Source organism: Macaca fascicularis, chromosome X (genome assembly GCF_037993035.2).
Source record: "Macaca fascicularis isolate 582-1 chromosome X, T2T-MFA8v1.1".
Taxonomy (NCBI): Eukaryota; Metazoa; Chordata; class Mammalia; order Primates; family Cercopithecidae; genus Macaca; species Macaca fascicularis.
Window position 1 is genome coordinate 11,409,167 of NC_088395.1, and position 20,322 is coordinate 11,429,488.

Below are 20,322 nucleotides of genomic sequence, written 5' to 3' on the forward strand. Positions count from 1 at the left end.
GTGACTTGGCTAGCTTTGAAAATGAAGGAAGGGGGCCGCTGGAAAAGAAACCACAACAGATCCTAGAGCCTTCAGAAGGAATACAGTCAGGCCAACACCTTGAAGTTAGCCGAGTGAAACCTGTTGGGATTTCTGAGGTCCAGAACTGTAAGACAACAAACCTGTGTTGCTTTAAGCCACTAAGTTTGTGGTCATCACAGCAGTGATAGGCAATTAATACACCACCACTTCCAGCTGTGACATCCTAAAATGTCTTCAGACATTGCCAAATGTCCCCTGGGGACAAAGTCACCTCCAGGTTAAGAATCACTGCTCTACACAATATAGAGTTCAAACTCCTGAGATGAGCACAGTGAGACGCTTCGTAATTACCACTATCCTACCTGTTGAACACTATTATCCTGCACACAGCAAGATACATCCTCTGCTCCAGGCACACCAAACTTCACTTGGGCAACACTCGATATGCCTTCACTCTCTGCAGTTGTGATGCCCAGGGGCTCCTTGGAGAGTAATATGCTTTGACCAGTCTCTCATTTTTATCCATACCCATAATTATCCTCCCAATAGAGGCTGGGTATGGTGGCTCATGCCTATAATCCTAGCACTTTGGGAGGGTGAGGCGGGCAGATGGATGGAGGCCAGGAGTTCAAGACCAGCCTGGCCAACATAGTGAAACCAATTCTCTACTGGTACATGCCTGTAGTCCCAGCTCCTGGGGAGGCTGAGGCAGGAGAATCGCTTGAACATGGGAGGTTGCATTGAGCCGAGATTGTGCCACTGAACTCTAACCTGGGCGACAGGTCAAGACTATCTCAAAAAAGTATTTCAACAGGACTGATTTCTGACTTTGTTAGGTCAGGCTTTTATTACATGAAAAGCCATATGGTTGCTACATATATCAAACTGCAGATGCCCTAACCTGCTCCTCCAAACAAATTATTGCACTTAGGGCCCTCTAAGTCTTCTTTGTTGGGAGCTGTAGCATCACCAACACCTCTGTGCCTTTGCCTGTCCACTCTTTTCTGCCTCATCAAGGCATCACTTTCCTTCTTCTCCTTAGAAATGGCAGTCATCTTTGAAGATCAAGTTTAAATGTTCTCTGCAGAGTGAAGTCTTCCACGGCCCCCCAAAGCACACCCTCCCCTCTCTGTTCCCTCATTGTACTGATCTCTTGTACTGTACCTATCAGTTAACTCACCTATCCCCTCATTAGACTGTGAGCTCTTTAGCCTCTCTGCATTCCTAGTACCTACAGAAATGCTTATGCTCAAGAAATGCTTGCGCCATGAGTGAGGAAAAGTATGGATGCCAGTGACATATAGAAATCATTTTAATTATGGGTTGCAAAAGTTGGCAAAAGTTGGCAAACTATGGACATAATCCCAGCTCTGATCTGCAAGAATTAGGAGAAGCTCAGGATTGAAATGGGAGTTTATTGCTTTTCCTGTGATCAGAGTCGGGGCAGAGCTTGGCTGCTAAAAACACAAGTTGAGACACATGTTCCAACTGTGTTACCACGTACCATTTACCCTTTGTCTCTTCCATGTTTCTATTCAATAGATGATCTACCCAGCATGTCCAGGAATCGGATTTTGTTAAAGCAATCCTGAAACACATAGTGAGGAAATACTAACGAGATCGTAGCTGACTTTGCCTAACACTTCCCAGGTTTAGGCCATAAAATGGTCATTTGTAAGCTTTGAATGAGCACAAGTAACAAAGCTGCAGGCATTTGTGAGAGTCTTGGGAGCAGGGGCTGTTGTATGGACAATTTAGGTTAAAAGCAGACAATATCTTGAAAGAACAAAGTGGAAATGGATGAGATCCATCAATGGCTAAACCTGAAGGTGAATTCTTAGGATTTCATATGGATTCAATGGAAGAGAAATAGAAAATTTGAACAAACTGTAAGGGGTACATGACTCCAGAGGGATCCTCGTGGTTTTGGAATCAAACAAAGGCCCCAAGCAAACTTTAGGCCAGCTGTAAACACTTCTGTGGGCACGCTCTTGATGGCCAGCATGGGGTACTATGTTCAACCTCACTAATGCAGCAGTTCTCAACTAGGGTGATTTTGATCCCTAGATGATATTCAGCAGTGTCTAGAAACATTGTTGTCACACTGGTCTGGAGGAACGCTACTCATATCTAGTGAGAAGAGGACAGGGATGCTGCTAAATACCCTGCAATACCCAGGACAGCTCTGTAGCAAAGAATCATTCAGCTTCAAATGTCAATAGTGCCAAGGCTGAGAAACCCTGAGCCAGAGCAACCAGAAAAATTCAAGAACCAAATCTATATGAACCAGTTATTCCAGGGCCTCTAAGCAGCCTTGCAAGATGCTCATTGGCTGACGTTTTGATGTCATTAGTAAAGATTCTCCTTTAAGAACCAAAGACCCAGCCTGCCTGCAAGTGAAAAGGACAGGCAGTGCCCAATAGGATGTATTTTCTTGTTTTTTGAGAGGGTTCCAGGGCGTTAAACCTTTGAAAGGTAATCCATTAAATTAGAGATCCAGGGGTTATGTTAGGATATCTTGGCCTTTATTAAACAAAACCAGGGTTGGATCTACATGCTAGAGTTCTATCTAATCACTCCATGTCCGCCTCAAGCATAAAGGAATTTCCGAAACACACACACACACACATACACACATATATATTCTATGAGAAAATGTTGGCCTTTTGCTACATGGCTACATCCTTAGTTTTAATCACCACGAAAAGGTGAAAATCATGGTAGATGAGTTTTGTGCAGACTGCCCACTGTGTGGAATAGAAGCCACCCAGTATCGCTGCAGTTCAGATCCTTGTCCATTGATTATGAGATGCTAATACATAAGAAGATAATTTGCAACAAGTGAAATCATCTACAGCCAAATGCCTTTTGGTTATAACAGTAATGAGCAGCATCTGTATACTATATTCCAAGTATGTATATGGTTGCTAAGAAAAGCAGAAATGTTCTTAATGATGCAATTAGTTTTAAGCACGAATGTTAGTGGCTAGCTAATCCAAAAATGCTGGCTTGCTTTTGTTTTTCTCTTTCTCTCAACTCGTACAGATTAATCTGATAATGTGTGCTCCTGAAATACAATGAGAATCCAGCCCCTCTTAAAGACCAAGAGAAATTCAACGTTTCAAATTTTGATGCTTTCTAATCTTGAGTTCCCTAGTTTGGAGGTAACATCTTGCCCTCTGCCTCGACTTTCCTTTCTACTGCCTATCTTTCTCAAGAAAATGGGCAGAAGACTTAGCAATATTTGTTTTTTGAAATTTATACCCCCAACACCTAACAGCCTCAGTTACTTTGACACAACATTAATAATACGTGATGCTAATAATTCTGATAAATGATGCTTATTTTTCTAAGTCAGTCTATTAAAGCCAAAGTCTAACACTTATCTCACATTAACACAGCTGAGTATGATCTCAGATGCTATTTTCAAACAGTTTTTCTTGGTTGTGTATTTAGCCTACATCTCCAGCAATTACATGGTATTTCATTTCATTTCTGTAATGCTAACTGTACTTTAAAATATTAAATTATAACTGATGGAATCTCCCTTCCCTTATGGAAATAGATCCAAGGCAATCCTATAGAGTTTGTGGACTGAAGGGGATAGGGGCTGTTCATTTTTAAAACAATTACTATGTATTCTTTGAAAGTGTGTTATTTTCCAAGTGCCCATCAGTGACAGTTTCCCAATAGGTCAACTCACTATTCTTCTTAACTGGACAGCAAACATTTTAAGGGTATCAGATAGCTCCCTCTGAGTCCCCTATGTATTGTTGATTCTTCACTAAACTACTAATTGTTCTAAATGGAATTTAGGCATCAGCATATTTCCATGATCTCTCACACCCCTACACAGAGATTTTCTTCTTCTCCTAGGTTAAACTAATACTCAGTACCATAGATTTCTGAAATTGCCCCTTTAGGGAAAGAAAAGGTGAAAGCTAGATAATGCTTTTCCCCCTTGCCACCTAAACACACACACACTCATACAGTCAATGACGCCTTCCAAAATAATGTTTCTGAATTATCTATAGAACAAGATGGCAGACATATTTCAAAATATATTTCATCCAATTGTTACAAACAGCTTAGCAACAGATCATTTGAGTTGGGAAAAATATTAACATTGGGTGAAGGGATAAGGTGACCCTTTGAAATTGCCTGCAGCACAAACAGAAAACCAAAACACCATCTCTTTCTCCAGCTCCCATGACTGCTCCAAAGTAGAGCCAACAAGTCCTGCAAGACACACACGCGGGTGGCCACTATGGACGTCCCATTTCCAGGCACCATTTAGCAAGCAGAAGAGGAAAACCCACACCACGGAAACCCTTTAGTGAGTGCCTCGCTCTGTAAATGTAATGGAATTAAAGGCGGTCCCCTGGAACTGCCTGGGGGGGACTCCGCCTTGGGCCGTGGGACACGCAGCGCTGGTCCCTACCTCAGATTTCCACACGACGTAGGGGTGCCCGTGACTGTCGGGTGGGGACTGGAACTTCCTCTGCTGGAGCCACCTCCTAGGAGAAGTGAAGATGCCATTGGGGCCTCCCCCGGAGGAACAGAGGATACTCGAAGCGCTTCGGCTACTGGTTGGCCCGACCAGGACAGAAGGCAGGTCCCAGGCCATGCTCTTCTTGAGGCCGCCGCGACCCAGGGGAACCTCATAGTCAAAGTGAAAGCTGCCGGATGGTGACTTCTCCTGAGGGGTGCTGGGTGTGGAGAAGGATGAGCAAAGCGGTCCAGGAGGCGGTAGCCGGGTGGCCCTAGGGGGCGGACCCCGGGGAGAGGACGCCAAGCGAGGGCCGAGACCCTCGGATGGGAGTGATGGGGTGTAGAGGCGGCCCGCCGTGGCTCCCCGCGCACTGCCCTCCGCGCCCGCCTCGCCACTCCCGCAGCCGCCGATCAGGGCCGGGTCCAGGCTGCGGGTCTGGCGCAGTTTCCTCTTGGAGAAGCCCTTGGCCGAGGCCGCACTACTTGAAGCGGGCGAGGAACAAGAGAAGACGCTGTGGAGCAGGCTCTGCGCCGACATCTCGGCGGGGCTGCACCTGAGGACCACCTCCTCTTCCCTCCCTGGACGCTGGTGGCTTTGGGTCGGGAACGGAAAGGGACTCGGGCAAAGGTACCAGGCGGGGCTGGCCCGGGTTTGCCCAGGACGGTGGAGAGCAAAGCCCAGCTCACGCGCCGCCGGTGCGCTCCAAGTGCCCCGGCGGCGGCAGGAGCAGCAGATCCATCACCAGCCTTCTAGGAAAATGGGTCTGGGGACCTCCTGCAGCCGCTAGAACCTTCCTCCGGAGCCTAAGACGCGAAGAGGGTCAGGAAGAGGAGGAGGAAGGTCAGGCGCTCGCTGGGTTCCCAGTTCCAGCCTGCCAGCGCCACTCCCCCTTCCCAGCTGAGGCAGGAGACGCAGCGCTCCTGCTCGCTGTCTCTGGATGGCTTCTAAAACTCCAGCAAGCTCCTCCTTGCGGCCCGAGGACAGTCCTGAGGGCCAGGGAGGAGGCCGCCTAGGCGTGAGCCCAGGGCGCGTCCACCGCGCTCCCGGCGCCGCTAGAACTTCCTCCTGCTCCTGAGTCGGGCGCCTGAGCTGCGCCTCCTGCACTCTCTCCTGCTCCGGCGCCCGAGGTTGCGCGCCTGGCCTCAGCTGGGCAGCTGCTCCCACTCTTCCGACTGGAGAGGCTCAAGGGTGGTTTCAAAGCTCAAGGTTCTCGCGGGGTCTCGGTCTTGCTGCGGTGTGGGGACACCGAGCGTGCTGCGCCCGGGACCTCCAAAGGCTTCGTGCCCACGGTGGGAGATAATTCCCGGCTGCGCTCAGCGCTCTCCGTGGAGGAGGGAGCTCAGGAGAGAGCCCCAAAGCCGGGTGTGCGTGTTCCGCCGCAGGGGAACACGAAATTCGCAGCCCAGCCTTGGGCCCAGGGCAGACGCGGAGATGTCCCCGACGCTCGCTCTAGAGGCAGCGAGAAGGGGGAGGCCAGGACGAGTAGAGCTGGAGGAATGCCGGGGCTGGAGCTGAGGCGGAGCCAGGAGCAGGAGAAAGCGGAACGTGAAAAGAGTTTGCCAGGAGCCAAACCTGCAAGCGGCGAGGAGAGAAGGCAGCTCGCCACTAATACCGGGTCTCTTGGAGAGAAAGTCGTGAGGACGGAAGTGCGGACCTTCTCCCCCGTCTCCCCACCCCCAGATCAAGGGTCGCGCCAGCTCCACTCACGTTTCTGGAAAGGAAGGGAAGTGTCAGATTGCACCCCACCCACTGGTGTCAGATGGGCAGCCGGGGACGGTTGCTCTGAAGTTGGAGTTAAATCTTCTGCCTTTTCTCCCCGCCCCGCCCCCCACCCCCACCCCCACCCCCACCCCCACCCCCACCCCCACCCCCGGGTGTTTTTGTTTTTAAAAAGGAAGGATAGATAGGAGACTGTCTAAATGCAGTGGCTGCCAATGAATGAGCTGGAGATGAAGACCTACTAAGAAAGTGGAGGGGGAGGAGCTTTTGCCGTGGAAGGGCTCCTGAGCACGTGCGGAAACGTGCTCTAGAAGGAGGTGTGAGGGAGGCCGGGCAGGGGCCAGAGGCCGGGCGCAGCTTCAGCCTAGAGGGTGCAGAGATTGGCGCTCACAAAGCTATCTGTCTCCACGTCCCGCTCTGGGACGCCTCTGGGCTCAGCGCGCAGTGGCCACAGTCCTGGGAAGCTGGAGAACGCTGGTGAAATCAATCTTCCCGGCAAGGAAATGAGTCTGAGAGCAGCTTCTCCCGCTGTCGGACCCCTGGAATCTATAAAGCGCAAAGCCTCGCCCTCTTCTTGGAGGGCTTTTTGACCTAACAGTTAAGCTTTGCAATGCAACTTACAACCATCTCGGCAGGGAGCAGACAGAATGTTGGAAATGTCTACTTTGTGTTTGTGTCCTCTTTTATCACTTAGGGATCAAGAGAATTTTATACAAATGTAAAGGTGACTTTCCTTTACCATTTCTTTTATTTTGGAGAAAAAATACAATGAAGTTATAAATACAGATGTTGGACACGAACATTCGTCTTGCACATCTACCAGAATTGTCCAAGTTTGATTCTGGAAGACTTTCTTTATTCCCTATGACATTTTCAGGGTAAAAGTTAATTTACTTTGACTCTTTGAAGAGCGTGTTCAGTGTTCCTAGGTGTTCAGCTATTTTGGAGGAGGTACGTCATGAAATCTAACTAGGAGAATTTGATGCCTCCACAAAGGGCGTCGGACTCCCAGGTCTTGGCTGTACTCGTTTTTTGTAAAAGCAGCCGGACAGACTGCACCCGAAGAGTTTTTTTTCCGGTAGCTTTAATGAGCTATCTGCGGTCTGAAGACAGAGTGCGATTCTAGTTTCCCATCCCCCATCACTGTCCATCTCTTCTTACCCTGAGCCTCTTAAGTATTTTCAGTGGCTGTCAATCAGGTGTGCTGCTGAGAGGCACAGTGTTTGAAAAGAGCTCTTGCTCCCCTGCCTAACTACACACAGGCCAAGTTACATTTGGGGGCTTGTTGGCATTGGCTTTCTTCCCTCCTCATACAAGTCACATTAGAAGTAAAAGTGGGTGGGTCTTGTCTGCCCTTTCTTTAGTAACAAAACTGTGTAACTTATCACTGGGGAAACACTTAATGTCTCTACCACTGGGATACCATTGCATGGTTATGCCTCATTGCATGGTTATGCCTCATTGGAGTTTGGTATTCAGGGTAGATGGTTAACAGAGTCACTTCACAGAATCACTAGTAACTCAAGGGGGGTGAGCAACTTGATGATTGTATTTGATGATTTATATAAGTTATATTTCTCTAAGCCCATATGATAACCATGGGGTAGCAAATGCACCCCTGCCACGACTGTATAGGCTAGTATGAATGCCCTCCAGACACAAGGGCATACATTCTTGGTCATGGGTGTTGGAGAGCCGACCAGAGAGGGATTCTTCTATTAGCACTCCTAGGGCTTGGAGCAGACACATGTCAGTTAATTCATCATCTAGTTTCCAAGTGTTCCTGACCCTCCAGGAAACTGGAAACTTGTGTCACTGTTCGGAACAGTGAATAAATTGTTTTAAATATTAATCAAATTAGACTGGGACTCCTTTTAAAAACTCAGTGTAAGTATGTGTGCTTTTAATACATGGGATAGGGGATGTTGATGTTCTTCTGGAAAGAAAGACTTTGTAATAATTTTTTTGGATTTTTTTAAAAACTATTTTGATTTTCAACCTGACTGCTGTTAGGTTTACCTTGCAGTCATAGTGGCTTATGGTGGATTCATTCATTGCTATTTAAGGCATCCTATTTAACTCTTGTTTGTTATATATTCTGTTTGCTTATATACACTCAACTCACATTGGCCTTTCTGATCAACTGTCAGGTTATGCCAAATTCAATTAAGATCTATGGGTTTTGATTACCAATTTCAAAAAATGGTTGGTTTTGTTACATTGCTTCCCAGAATCCTTCTTACAATTCATCAGCTAACTTCAGAAGCAATATAATTGGTAGTCAAGAAATAAATAGTTTTAATGTATATACTTTCAAAAGCAGGTTTCTAAGACTTTGCTTCTCTATTAGGACATTTGATGTTGAAAATAGTGCCTATATTTGTTATTTTTTTCCTCAGAGACAAAGTTAATCAAGGACTTGGGATACCTTTTATTAAAGAGCAGAACATTCTGTTCACTATTCATTCCCCATGATAATTATTGTAGAAATCTAAGATTTAAAAAACGTCTTATGCTATCTATTCCATCTGGACATGGCACAAGAATATTCCAATGGAAGTTCTAGAATCCTTGGACTGACATCAAGCTATCCTGTTATCAGAGATCCTAGAAAATTCATCAGTATTCTTTCTATTCCCTTGAGAGACTGTTCTACAAACACACACATCTTATTATCAAAGGATATATTCTGATGCTTAACCTAAATTTCCCTTTCCTTAACTTTATCCCTTGAAGCTTTTCATATCTCCAGCCAAAATTCCTCTTTATCCTTGGTGTTTAGATCCCAAAGCTATTTGTAGATTTTTATCATGCCCTTTGGGTCTGACTCTGCGGTTTGGCTACACTATAAAGTTCGCATTTTGCTTTAAAAATATCACTGTAGATTATCTTTTCTGGACTCCCTCCAGTTGCTTTTTTTTTTTTTTTTTTTTCAGTCCTGAGGTCCAATATTCCAGGTCAGGGCATCCTATTTTGCTCTTGTTTGTTACATAATCCCATTGCTTAAACAGCCTCAAATCACATTGAACTTTCTGATTGAGTGTCATATAATATTTCAGACTTCTATCTGATTGGCTCCCAACTTTTAGCATTGTTGATTTTCGTTTCATCCTGCCCATGTCTCTCAAACTGATCATGATCCCCCCGATATCATTTCTATATTCTTAGTGGGTAAACAGTTCACAGCATCTCACTTGCTGGTAAAAGTCAGGGTTCTGTCTCCAAGCTCCTGGAACATGAAAAGGAAGCATCATTTAAATCTGTGTGACATGCATGGAATATATGAGAGATATGTGGAGAAATTTTACAAGACTTAAGAATGCAAATTGCATTAAATAGCCCAACTTCCCCATGCCTGAACTAAAAATGTTTCTTTAGATTCCTATGTCAGCTGCCAAAGCACTTAAATTACAATTGACAAATGTCAGTGGAATTAAACCTAGAGTCTTTGAGTACAGGAAATTTTTGTCTTCTATTACATTTATATACCAACAGGCAAGGTTTGTGGCTCAATATTTTGGTTCAATTTCACATAGCCCAGAATTGGAACCATGAACCCTCCAGGTACACACTTGAGGTTTTAATATTCATCTAGTTGATAACCAGATCTGTGACATTTTTTTCTGATGTTATATTCGGAAACCCAAATGACTATTCTTATTCCTCTTTCCCAGTTTTTCCCCATTCTGTGTGCCTAATTTTGCCATTTCTCACCAATTGTGACCTTAAAAAATTAAATTCAATAAAAGAAAACTACTGGCCGGGCGCGGTGGCTCAAGCCTGTAATCCCAGCACTTTGGGAGGCCGAGACGGGCGGATCACGAGGTCAGGAGATCGAGGCCATCCTGGCTAACACGGTGAAACCCCGTCTCTACTAAAAAAATACAAAAGAAAAAGAAAAAGAAAAAGAAAACTACTGTCTCTGTGTCCGCATCTGCATTGAACGCACAAACATCCACTTGCAACATTGTCCATTTTCTCATTTTCTGTGCAAATATTAGCAACATGTTCTATGTTTTCTAGTGTTTCATATTTATCTTCTAGACTTAAAAAAGCAGGAATTTGGCATAGGCACATTTTCTGCTTTTTTACTTACATGTTTATTTCTTGAGCAGGTATGAGTACACTATTTGTTTCCTTTTTTTTTTTCTTAAATACAGTTCACTCTGTTGCCCCGGCTGGAGTGCAGTGGCGCTTCGTCTCACTGCACCCTCCACCTCCCAGGTTCAAGCAATTCTCCTTCTTCAGCCTCCTCAGTAGCTGGGATCACAGGCACCTGCCACCATGCCTGGCTAAGTTTTGTATTTTTAGTAGAGACAGGGTTTCACCATCTTGGCCAGGCTGGTCTCAAAGTCCTGGTCTCAAGTAATCCTCATGCCTCAGCCTCCCAAAGTGCTGGGATTACAGGCATGAGCCACCGCGCCTGGTCGGGGTACACTATTTGTAAATGTCAACCATCCTGTTTTCATGGAACCCAAGTTAGCAAGGCAAGTGAAAAACAAGGCTGTATAAGAGTCGTAAACCAAGTTGCAGTGTAGATGTGCTCAGTAGGATCTCAGGGGCAACTCCTGAAACAAATAGTGGTTACTCTTTACCTGTGGCATGTGAAAGAATCTTCCAGTATCAAATCCTAAATGCATGACCATCATCCCTTTTGCTTTAGGCTTTGAATCTTGATCTCAGGAGACTTTTAGTAATATAAATTGGCTGAAAACCAAATTCAGTTTTGGTTGATAAACATTTTTGAACACACACTGTGCGCTAGTGGCATTTGTTGTTTTACTTTCTTCTATCTTTGTGGTGAAAGTGCACTTAGAATCTCAAAACAAGTTAAATTTATCTGAACCTGGTATATAATTCAGCTGTACTAGTTACTTAAACTAATTTTTGAAATCTTCTGTAGCATATGTCTCAGAACTACTTTTGAGGATGAAGAATTCTGTAATAATGTAAACAATTTTAATAGATACTTTGTTAATTACTTTAAATTGTTCATAATCTAAGCATTCATCAACATTTCCCATTTTAAAAAGCAACCAAATAACATGACGCTTCATTGCCTATGAAATGTTAATTTTCCTCCGAATCTTCACTTTTCTATATTGAATGGAAACAGGAGGACCTATTTTGCCTAACATGTTTCTCTGGTGACAAGGTAGGATGGGGTATGGAAGGGAAAGAAGAAAATAAAACAACTGGTACTATGCCTAGGGTACATATATACACATACGTATATATTAATATCAACTTTACTGAGAAATAATCTACATACAATAAGCTATATAGATGAATTTTGGCAGCTGCGTATACCAATGAAACCACTACCACAATCAATATACAGAACATTCCTATCACCTCCAGTGTATGCTTTTTATTAACGTTCAATGAACATTGACAACTTGAGTTTTGCTATATTCATGGTTGAGTCGTGCCTTCGGCCAATATAGAAAGGGAAGGAGGGAAGAGGAGAGCAAGGGAGGGAGGACAAAATAGAGAACAGAGCTTTTTTAGTTCTTGTGGTGGGTTGAAGTGTGTTCATCTAAAAGGTATATCCAAGTCCTAATCCCTAGTACATGTGAATGGGACCTTATTTGAAAACTGGGTTTTTGCACAAGTAATCAAGTTAAGATTAAGTCAGACTAAATTAGATGGGCCGTAAATCCCATGACTAGTGTCTTTGTGAGAGAAAAGAAAAGGCAATTGGAATACAGACACATGCATGTGCACGGAAGAAGGCCATGTGAAGACAGAAGCAGAAATTAGTGATACAGCTACAAGCCAAAAAAAAAAAAAAAAATGCCAAAGATTGCCAGCAACCACTAGAAGCTAGGAGAGAGGTGGAACAGATTTTTCCTTAGAGCCTCCAGAAGGAACCAACCCTGCTGACACCTTGATTTTTTATTTCTAGCCTCCAGAATTGTAAGTGAATAAACTGTTTTTTTTTTTTTAAGGCCACCCAGTGTGTGGTAGTTTGTCATGCCAGCTCTAGGAAAATTTTGTATTTCTTATTGCCACAGCTTGGTTCTCCTTCTTTCAAACAGTTTAATAAAACCCAAGGAATTCATTGAGCAAAAAGAAATCCCAAAGATTTTTGAAAGACAAGAGAATGGCTAATGAATGCTTATCAGTGTTTCATTTTCAAAGGAAAAATGATGGATTAGAAATCCTGTCTCCTGCTAAGCATGGTGTCATCATTATGTCAGCAGCCGAGCTGCAGTTAGGTCCCACGTGTGCACAGCTCCGTCTTCTTTCGGGATGGACTTCACTTTCCCCTTGGGGGACTTCTGCCCTTCTGTGCATTTGTTTCAACAAAAGGGGCTCAAACCAGAAAGAGACACTCAAATTCAGAGGGCTGAGATGCTTTGGTTTGCCTTTTTTGGTATTTAATTTGCTCTGCATTAAAGGGGCTGAGCACACACCTGAGACACAAATGAGCTCAAGTGTCAGAACAAACCAGAAAGAAATGTTTTTAAAAAGAGATGGAAGCTGCTGAAACTCTTCAACATGGAAACCAAAGCCTGGTAAGCCTTTCTCTAGGGAAAACTTCCGGGGATCCAGTTGAAAAAGCAGAGCTGCTTAAGCTAATAGCTGCATGCCCTTTATTTGCCTCCTGTATGATTTATTGGGAATTCCTTGGGTATTTTTCACAGTTCACTGCTTTGTAGCATGACACAGATTAGAGACATACCAAAGAACTCTCAGCCCCCTTTAAAGATATAGGAATGAAAGTAAGACATTCACAAGATTGTAATAAGCGGGTTGTGTGTCAGGGAGCTAAAAGTAAGGGGTTCCCCCCTTTTAATAGAAATGGCTTCGTGAACCAGTTTATAGAATTGGCAAAAGCAAAGTGATGGAAGTTGTTGGAGGTTTATGGAGCAGTAAGAAAAACTCAGTAATGAGAATCATAGATCTAACTCTTAGTAGAGGCTTGGCTACTAACTAGCTCAGTCATCTAACCTTGTGCAAAGGAACCCCCTACTCACAATTTAAGCCTACTTGGTTTAAACGTCTCTTGCCTGGCCTTAGGCTCCTACTCCAGCTAAGGTAGTTCTCATGGTATAACTCTCTTACTTTCAGACCTTCCCTTTATTATAGCACTTACCAAAGTTGTAAGCATATGGGATTCATTAGTGCAATTATGCATGTTCAATCTCTAACATCCCTAAGACCCTAAGTTTCATGAAGCAAGAGCCATCACTGATAGGTTTCCCTTGTAATCCTAGGGCTAGAATGGCTCATCTCACGTAAGAATAAAGGTTCGATCGATAACCATAATCTGCCTCTCAACCTCAGTCTCCTCATCTGGAACTTGGCTCTTCAGGTCTCTGCCAGCTGTTGCCTTCTGTGTCTCAGACACCTTGGACTTATCCACAGGCATCAGTGGGAAGTTCTATTAATTTGACTCGTCACAGAAGAACTAAAATGAGTGATAACTATATAGATGTCTACTAGTCAAAATTGTTAATATTTCCTTAAATGTATGGGCTTTGAGTCAGACATCTCCAAGTTAGAGTCCTAAGTGTGCGTGGGGTGCGTGTGTGTGTGTGTGTGTGTGTGTATGAGAGAGAGAGAGAGAGAGAGAGAGAGAGAGAGAGAGAGAGACCAACCAGTCTGCTTTGGGTAAAGTTATTTAATTCTTCAGAGGCTCAGTTCTTCCTCTGGTACACAGAGTTAATAGCTATACATTGTAAAGCATTTAGTATGTTTTGTGGCATAGAACAAACACAAAATAACTGTTGTCTGTTATTCATACATTTGTTATCATTAATTACAGAAATAAGACACATAGTATGGCTTATTCAGGTTTGCCTATCTGTACATATTATAAAATTGAATATCTAATAGTAACAGTAGTAATGAGTCAACCTTTAATACGTATCAGGTACTGTGACAAGTGTCTTACATGGGTTATTTTATTTAATCCTCACAATTCATTGAGGTAGTTCTTTATCATCTTCATTGTTCAAATGAGGAAACTGAGTCACTGAGAGGTTAAAAACTTGCTTAAGTGAGCTAGTAAATGGTGGAGCCATTGATCTGCCCAAGTTACCTAGGAAATAATGAAGCCAGCAAACTAATCCTCATACACTATACAACGTCACTTTTTAAAACATGTTTTCTATGGAAAATGTGTGACAAATAGAAGTCATGCTCATCTCTCCATTTACATGATCTAGACTACATAGATAGGACTGGGGGTGTCGGGGTATGGGGATCAGATATGGCGAAGGAGGGCTTAGCATTTCCCAAGCATCTATTCTGTGCTAAGAACTTTACATACATGATTTCTACACAACATTGCTGTGAGGTATTCTTTTTTTTTTTTTTTTTTTTTTTTTGAGATGGAGTCTCGCTCTGTCGCCCAGGCTGGAGTGCAGTGGCACAATCTCGGCTCACTGCAAGCTCCGCTCCGCCTCCCGGGTTCACGCCATTCTCCTGCCTCAGCTTCCCAAGTAGCTGGGACTACAGGCGCACGCCACCACGCCCGGCTAATTTTTTTGTAATTTTAGTAGAGACGGGGTTTCACCATGTTAGCCAGGATGGTCTCGAACTCCTGACCTCGTGATCCACCCGCCTCGGCCTCCCAAAGTGCTGGGATTACAGGCTTGAGCCACCGCGCCCAGCCTGCTGTGAGGTATTCTTATTCCCATTTCAGAAATCAATGATTCACACCAACGTCTGTCGTGTCACAACCCGTGTGTTCCCTATAATACTCCTTGAATGGTTAATCTGGCTAGCAAATCTAAATAATCACAGTCATCAGAAAACATGACCATGAACAGGAATGTCATATTCCTAACTCGTACTTGCCCTTTGTACTTTCTGAGAGCAGGTGGGAATTAGCCACAGCTCTGTGTTTCCTGTGGATATTTTCACTTATTAAGAGAATTCTAGCCTTCTTTCCTCCAAGCTAAATCTTTAATTATTTTCCTCTGGCATCTCTATTATGTGCTGTAAACATGTTCTTGTGGGCGTTTTTTAAGTGCTGCATTATTCCTTTTAAGTTGTGAAGCACCAAACTGGATACAGTGCTATCTAAAGTGACATATCCAAGCTGTGTTTAGTTTGATTTACCTGTGCTGATTAAGAAGTTGTGTAGAAGGCTTTTATTCACCCTTTGTGATTTTCCTGATGTCTTTAGGATGATGGTAAATAAATCTTGTACATCAAATTATTGTTATCTGTAAGGTGAAAGAAGGCCAATCCTGACAAATTGGTTTCCAAGATTATAAGAAGTTGCTCTTACTAAATTCCCTATTATTGTTCAGAACAGTTCCATTTGCCCAAATGAGTTCTCATCAATGGAAAGTCAGTGCACTTGAGCCAGATGATACTTGAAGCATTTCCAAATTGTATGCTTTACAGTGTCTTTACAAATGGTGATTGAGCAGATGAAGCAGAGAACCAAGAAAGTGAAACCCACCCAATAGTCCCATAGATAGTTTATTTTTATAAACATAGAAATTGACCCTTCTGGTCTTAAAGCTTGAAACTTACATTTATTTTGTCTGAGTTCCTTCCTCAGGAAACAAAAGTACTAAAGAACTGAAACTCACCAGATCACCACATCCAGATAATGAGATGCCAGACCCCCCATTCATCATGATTGCTTCCTTGCCCCTCCGTAGTTCCTGTTTTCTTACACATTATTTATTTCTTCCCTGCTATCTAAGCCCCTAGTTTTGGTACCTCAGGGAGATGGATTTGAAACTGAGCTCCCAGCTCCTTGGCTGCAGCACCCTATTAAATCCTTCTTCCCTAGCAATACTCATCATCTCAGTCATTGGCTTTCTGTGAAGTGAGCAGCAGAACCCAGACTGAACCCCTTGTTTCAGTAACAAAAGGATCTACTCAGCTCAAGCTTACGACACAACTTGGATCATTAAGATAACAACAACAAAAAATGTTTACTTGACACCCTGATTTGAAGAAATAATAATTAACTTTGATTTGGTTGCATAAACCTTTTATTGGAAAGTACGGAATTAAAAAAAGATCCTTTTTTGACACTACTTACATCACAGCAACCGATAAGGTAATCTTTTATGCATTTAATATTTCCTTAAACCTATACCTCTCACTTTGACCTAGGTGTTAGCATTTGTGTTCCATTCATTTTTTTTATACCCAGAATATTCTAAAATAAATGAATGAGTGAATGGAAATAAGAGATTTCTGGAACTAGAATTCTTGCTACCTGACACACCAAGGTCACTGTCCATATTATTTTGAATCATATCTGTGACATTAATTCACTGGGCGCCATTCATTGTTTTTAACATCTTTATTGACATATAATTCATATGCCATAAAATTCACTCATTTTCAGTTTAATTCAGTTTCACTCAAATTAGCTAAATAGGGATGTTACATATATTTATTTAAAGTCTGCTTAAAGATTTGTTAAGAAACAAGGTAAATGTGCACAGTTAAAACAAGTTTTGGAATCCATCTCTTGATTTACTTAACGCATCCCTTGAGACCACCAATTGAGAATTGAGTGTATTTTCCAAAATATATGTTGGCTATAACTAAAAGAGAGTTTTTAAGTACCTTTTTAACTTGGTAGTGAAATTATTATAATGACGAGGAGATTGTTTTTTTGAATCAGCATCTTGCTAATAAAGAAGAGCTTGCAAAGCAGAATCATGAGATTCTCAAATGATTGACCAGATCCAGAGGCTACAGACTTCTAAGGCGAAGCCAGATGGATTTATTATTACTGATTCCCAGCAAGATAAAACATTTATTTTCACAGATTGCTTCAGTGTCCTGGTTTGACATTTGCTGTTGTTTTAAAAGGCAAATTAAAAACACTAGAAATGAGAAGTCCAGATAAAACATAGTTCCAAACTACCCTGGAGGGATGGAGTAATTGATAATGGTGACCTCAAGCCCCCTTCTGCAGCCTGGGCAGACCAGAGTCCCAAGGACTATTTGGATGGTGCCTCTTTTTATTTGAAAATCTTTAGTTTATGGTCGACCAGTTCCTTTCTCTTCTAGGAGTTCAAGTTGTTAGTCTAATCCAGAACATCATCAGCTATTTAAAGAAAGCCATGAACACAATGGGACTTTCATTTGGTAAGATTGAAAATCAAAAGAAAGTAAACTACTGATGAGAAAGACATTTTCTGTTCCTTTTATTGAGCCAGAGTGTGGGGGTGGGGGAGAGTCACTTTTTATGTTCTATTGCTAAAGGAAATAAAACTTCTCCCAATATGTGCCCCCCTTTATGTGGTAACCACAAGACATCTTGGAAATACTGATTTTCACACATGACCTTTCTGGAGAAAGAGAAAATTTGGCATAGATCTGTTGATTAACCTGACCTTCAAATTAGACCGTTTTCAACAGGTGCCTTGGAGCCTTCAAATTCTATTCAAAGCATCTCTTGAAATATTTCATCCCCAAATGAGTGATCATGGCTTTACATAGTCATACAGCCACCAGATATTTATTAAGTAACCACTTATGTGCCAGGAATTCGCCTAAATACTGGAATACAGCAGTAAATAGGAAAGAAAATGTCCCTGCTTTCAGACAGCTTACCAAATTGTGAAGGGAGGCACATGATAAACACATAAGCAAGTTAATATATAATTTCAAGAACTGGTAAGTGCTATGAAGAGTCGAGAGCAGAGAGACTGGTGAGCTGCTTTAGCTACAATGGTGAGAAGAAAAGACCTTTCTGAAGAGGTGGTAGTTGATTTGGACTAAGACAATAACTCTAAAGGTCAATGATAGTAACCCTATATACACTGAGCAATCAAGGAAAACCTAAAGCCTGAGCCTTAATAATCCTGAAGTTTTCTCAAAGGTTTGCTTCACTGTTCTTATGAGAAAAGTAAAGTCTAGCTTCTCTCAAGAGACCTAGAAGAGGCTTTTTTTTTTTTCTTTTTTGATAGAGTCTTGCTCTGTCACCCAGGCTAGAGTGCTGTGGCACGATCTCGGCTCACTGCAACTTCTGCCTCCCAGGTTCAAGCGATTCTCCTGCCTCAGACTCCAAAGTAGCTGAGATTACAGGCACGCACCACCACGCTCAGCTAATTTTCGTATTTGTAGTAGAGACAGGTTTTTGCCACGTTGGCTAGGCTGGTCTCGAACTCCTGGCCTCAAGTGATACACCCGCGTTGGCCTCCCAAAGTGCTGGATTACAGGTGCCCATCCCTGGTAGAGAATTTAAGTTACCACCTGCCTTGAGTTAATCCAGTGATGCTCACCTTTAGGAGACCAGGTGTTCCAATTCAACCCATAGATCTACAATCATTTTGAAAAGATAGTACTTCTGTGACTTTAAAAAAAAACAAAAAACAAAACAAAAAACAAAACAAAACAAAAAAACAAAACAAAAACTTTTTGTAAAAACACTTCACTTACACTCGAAATATAGTTTTCAGAACTAAATTTAGTTTTGGCACATATGCCATTGGCCGACTTCCTGCATTGTATTTGCCTTTAAGGGCATGTGCACTTTCTAGTTCTCATGCATTCAGAGGCTGCCACCGGTTGAGTTCACAGCCCTGCGGGGGCAGTGTTTAAATGACCTCCCATGTTTTCATTAATTCTTAAAAAATCTTACACAAACATTTCTGGTCATATTAGGTTTTGCAAACCTTTGCCCTTATGCTTTTTTTCTTTCACAAAAACCTAAATTTGGTGTTCAGACTAATTTGACCTCATAATATATCATCTTTTAAAATAAATACAAGACTTGACAAGATCCAGAAACTGGTGCTGAAATGGAAGTCAGGATCCTCTCCAGTTTTCTGAGGCCAGGTCAACAGAGCTACAATCATCCCGATAACTCAAGGGGGAAATAAAACGTTCATTTTCGGGGGGGAAAATAAACATTCAAGGAGAGTATCTATTTTGGGAGGAATTGATGACAGAGCTCTCGATGAGTGTTACCTGAATTCATCATCTGCCCAAATATTTTGTGTTATTTTTCTGGAGCCTACTTCACCTTGGGTTGGTCCTGAGGTCATGATTTCTTGGTCATAAACATACAAGAGAACTCAAATGATCAGTAATAAATAAACTAATTGAACATGACTCCAAGATTCAAGGAACTACTCCTTACCCCAACTAACCATATTCCAATTTGGTTAAGTCTCTAAACAATTGCATCCCTTTAGCTTGCTAGTCTGATGGTGAGAATGGTGATAAAAGTCCACTAAAACATGTCAGGTATCTTTGTTCACTCACTCATCCACAGTGAGTCAGTACTATGTAAATATCAAATGCCCTAGTAGTATTTAACAGAATCAGTTCACTGTGGCTTTAAAAGAAGATAAATATGTGTCTTCTGAAGCCACGCTTACACATATCACTTTCATTACTTGTTAGGCTTTGAAGGATAATTTGTAGAACACAATTTCCAAGCCATTTTTTTACCTTATTATTTCCACAGAACCCACAAGAGGAATTAAACAGGATAGCTGGGTAGTTACATGACTAATTCTCATGGAAAAATAGCAGCTTTTGAAAGACTTTCCTGAGTATTGCAGCACTGTAGAGATGATAAAAGAATGCTTTTTAAAAGTGGGGCTGAACCAAGATTAATGAAGATACTGGTTCTTGGAACATATAAAATTTAGCATATCAGTGGATACATCCTAGGGCTAGGTTCTTCAGCTCAATCATCTATGAGACTCAGAGATAAATTCATAGCTTTCAGGAAGATAACGGTTTAGAATAAAGACTGAAAACTGAGAGGAGCAGGGAAAGACTCGAGTCCACCAACCCAGATTGTTTCCTCTTTATCCAACTGGGCTTTAACTAACAGAAACCAGGCAAGGGAGGGAAATAAAAAAGCGGTAAGGTCAGAAACTGAAGGCAGACAGGATGCAAAGGGGCTTGCAGCCTCTCAGGAAGTGGGGAGAGAGATGCAATGGGAGATGACAAATGACAAATAAGAAAGCTCTCTCAGGCCCCCTGTTACAAACTTTGCTGGCCATGGAATACTGCAGTGCCACACAGTTTGAATTGTTTTCTTTTCTTTCTTTCTCTCTTTCTTTCTTTCTCTTTCTTTCCCTTCCATCCCTCCCTCCCTCCTTCCTTCCTTCCTTCCTTCTTTCTTTCTTTTTTTT

General features: G+C 42.5%; 1 protein-coding gene across 6 annotated transcripts in view; it reads right to left on the minus strand.

Annotated features, from left to right (window-relative positions):
- Positions 1–6,141, minus strand: part of ARHGAP6 (Rho GTPase activating protein 6) — a 551,232-nt gene extending 545,091 nt beyond the window's left edge. For all 6 annotated transcript variants that reach the window (XR_012430348.1, XR_012430349.1, XR_010584338.1 and 3 more), the window contains exon 1: positions 4,463–6,141. Coding sequence is in view for 2 of the 6 variants with exons in the window: in XM_045383371.3 (XP_045239306.1) it covers positions 4,463–5,050 (588 nt within the window). In the remaining 4 variants the exon portion in view is untranslated. The remainder of the gene's footprint in view (positions 1–4,462) is intronic.
- Between the last annotated feature and the right edge of the window lie 14,181 nt (positions 6,142–20,322).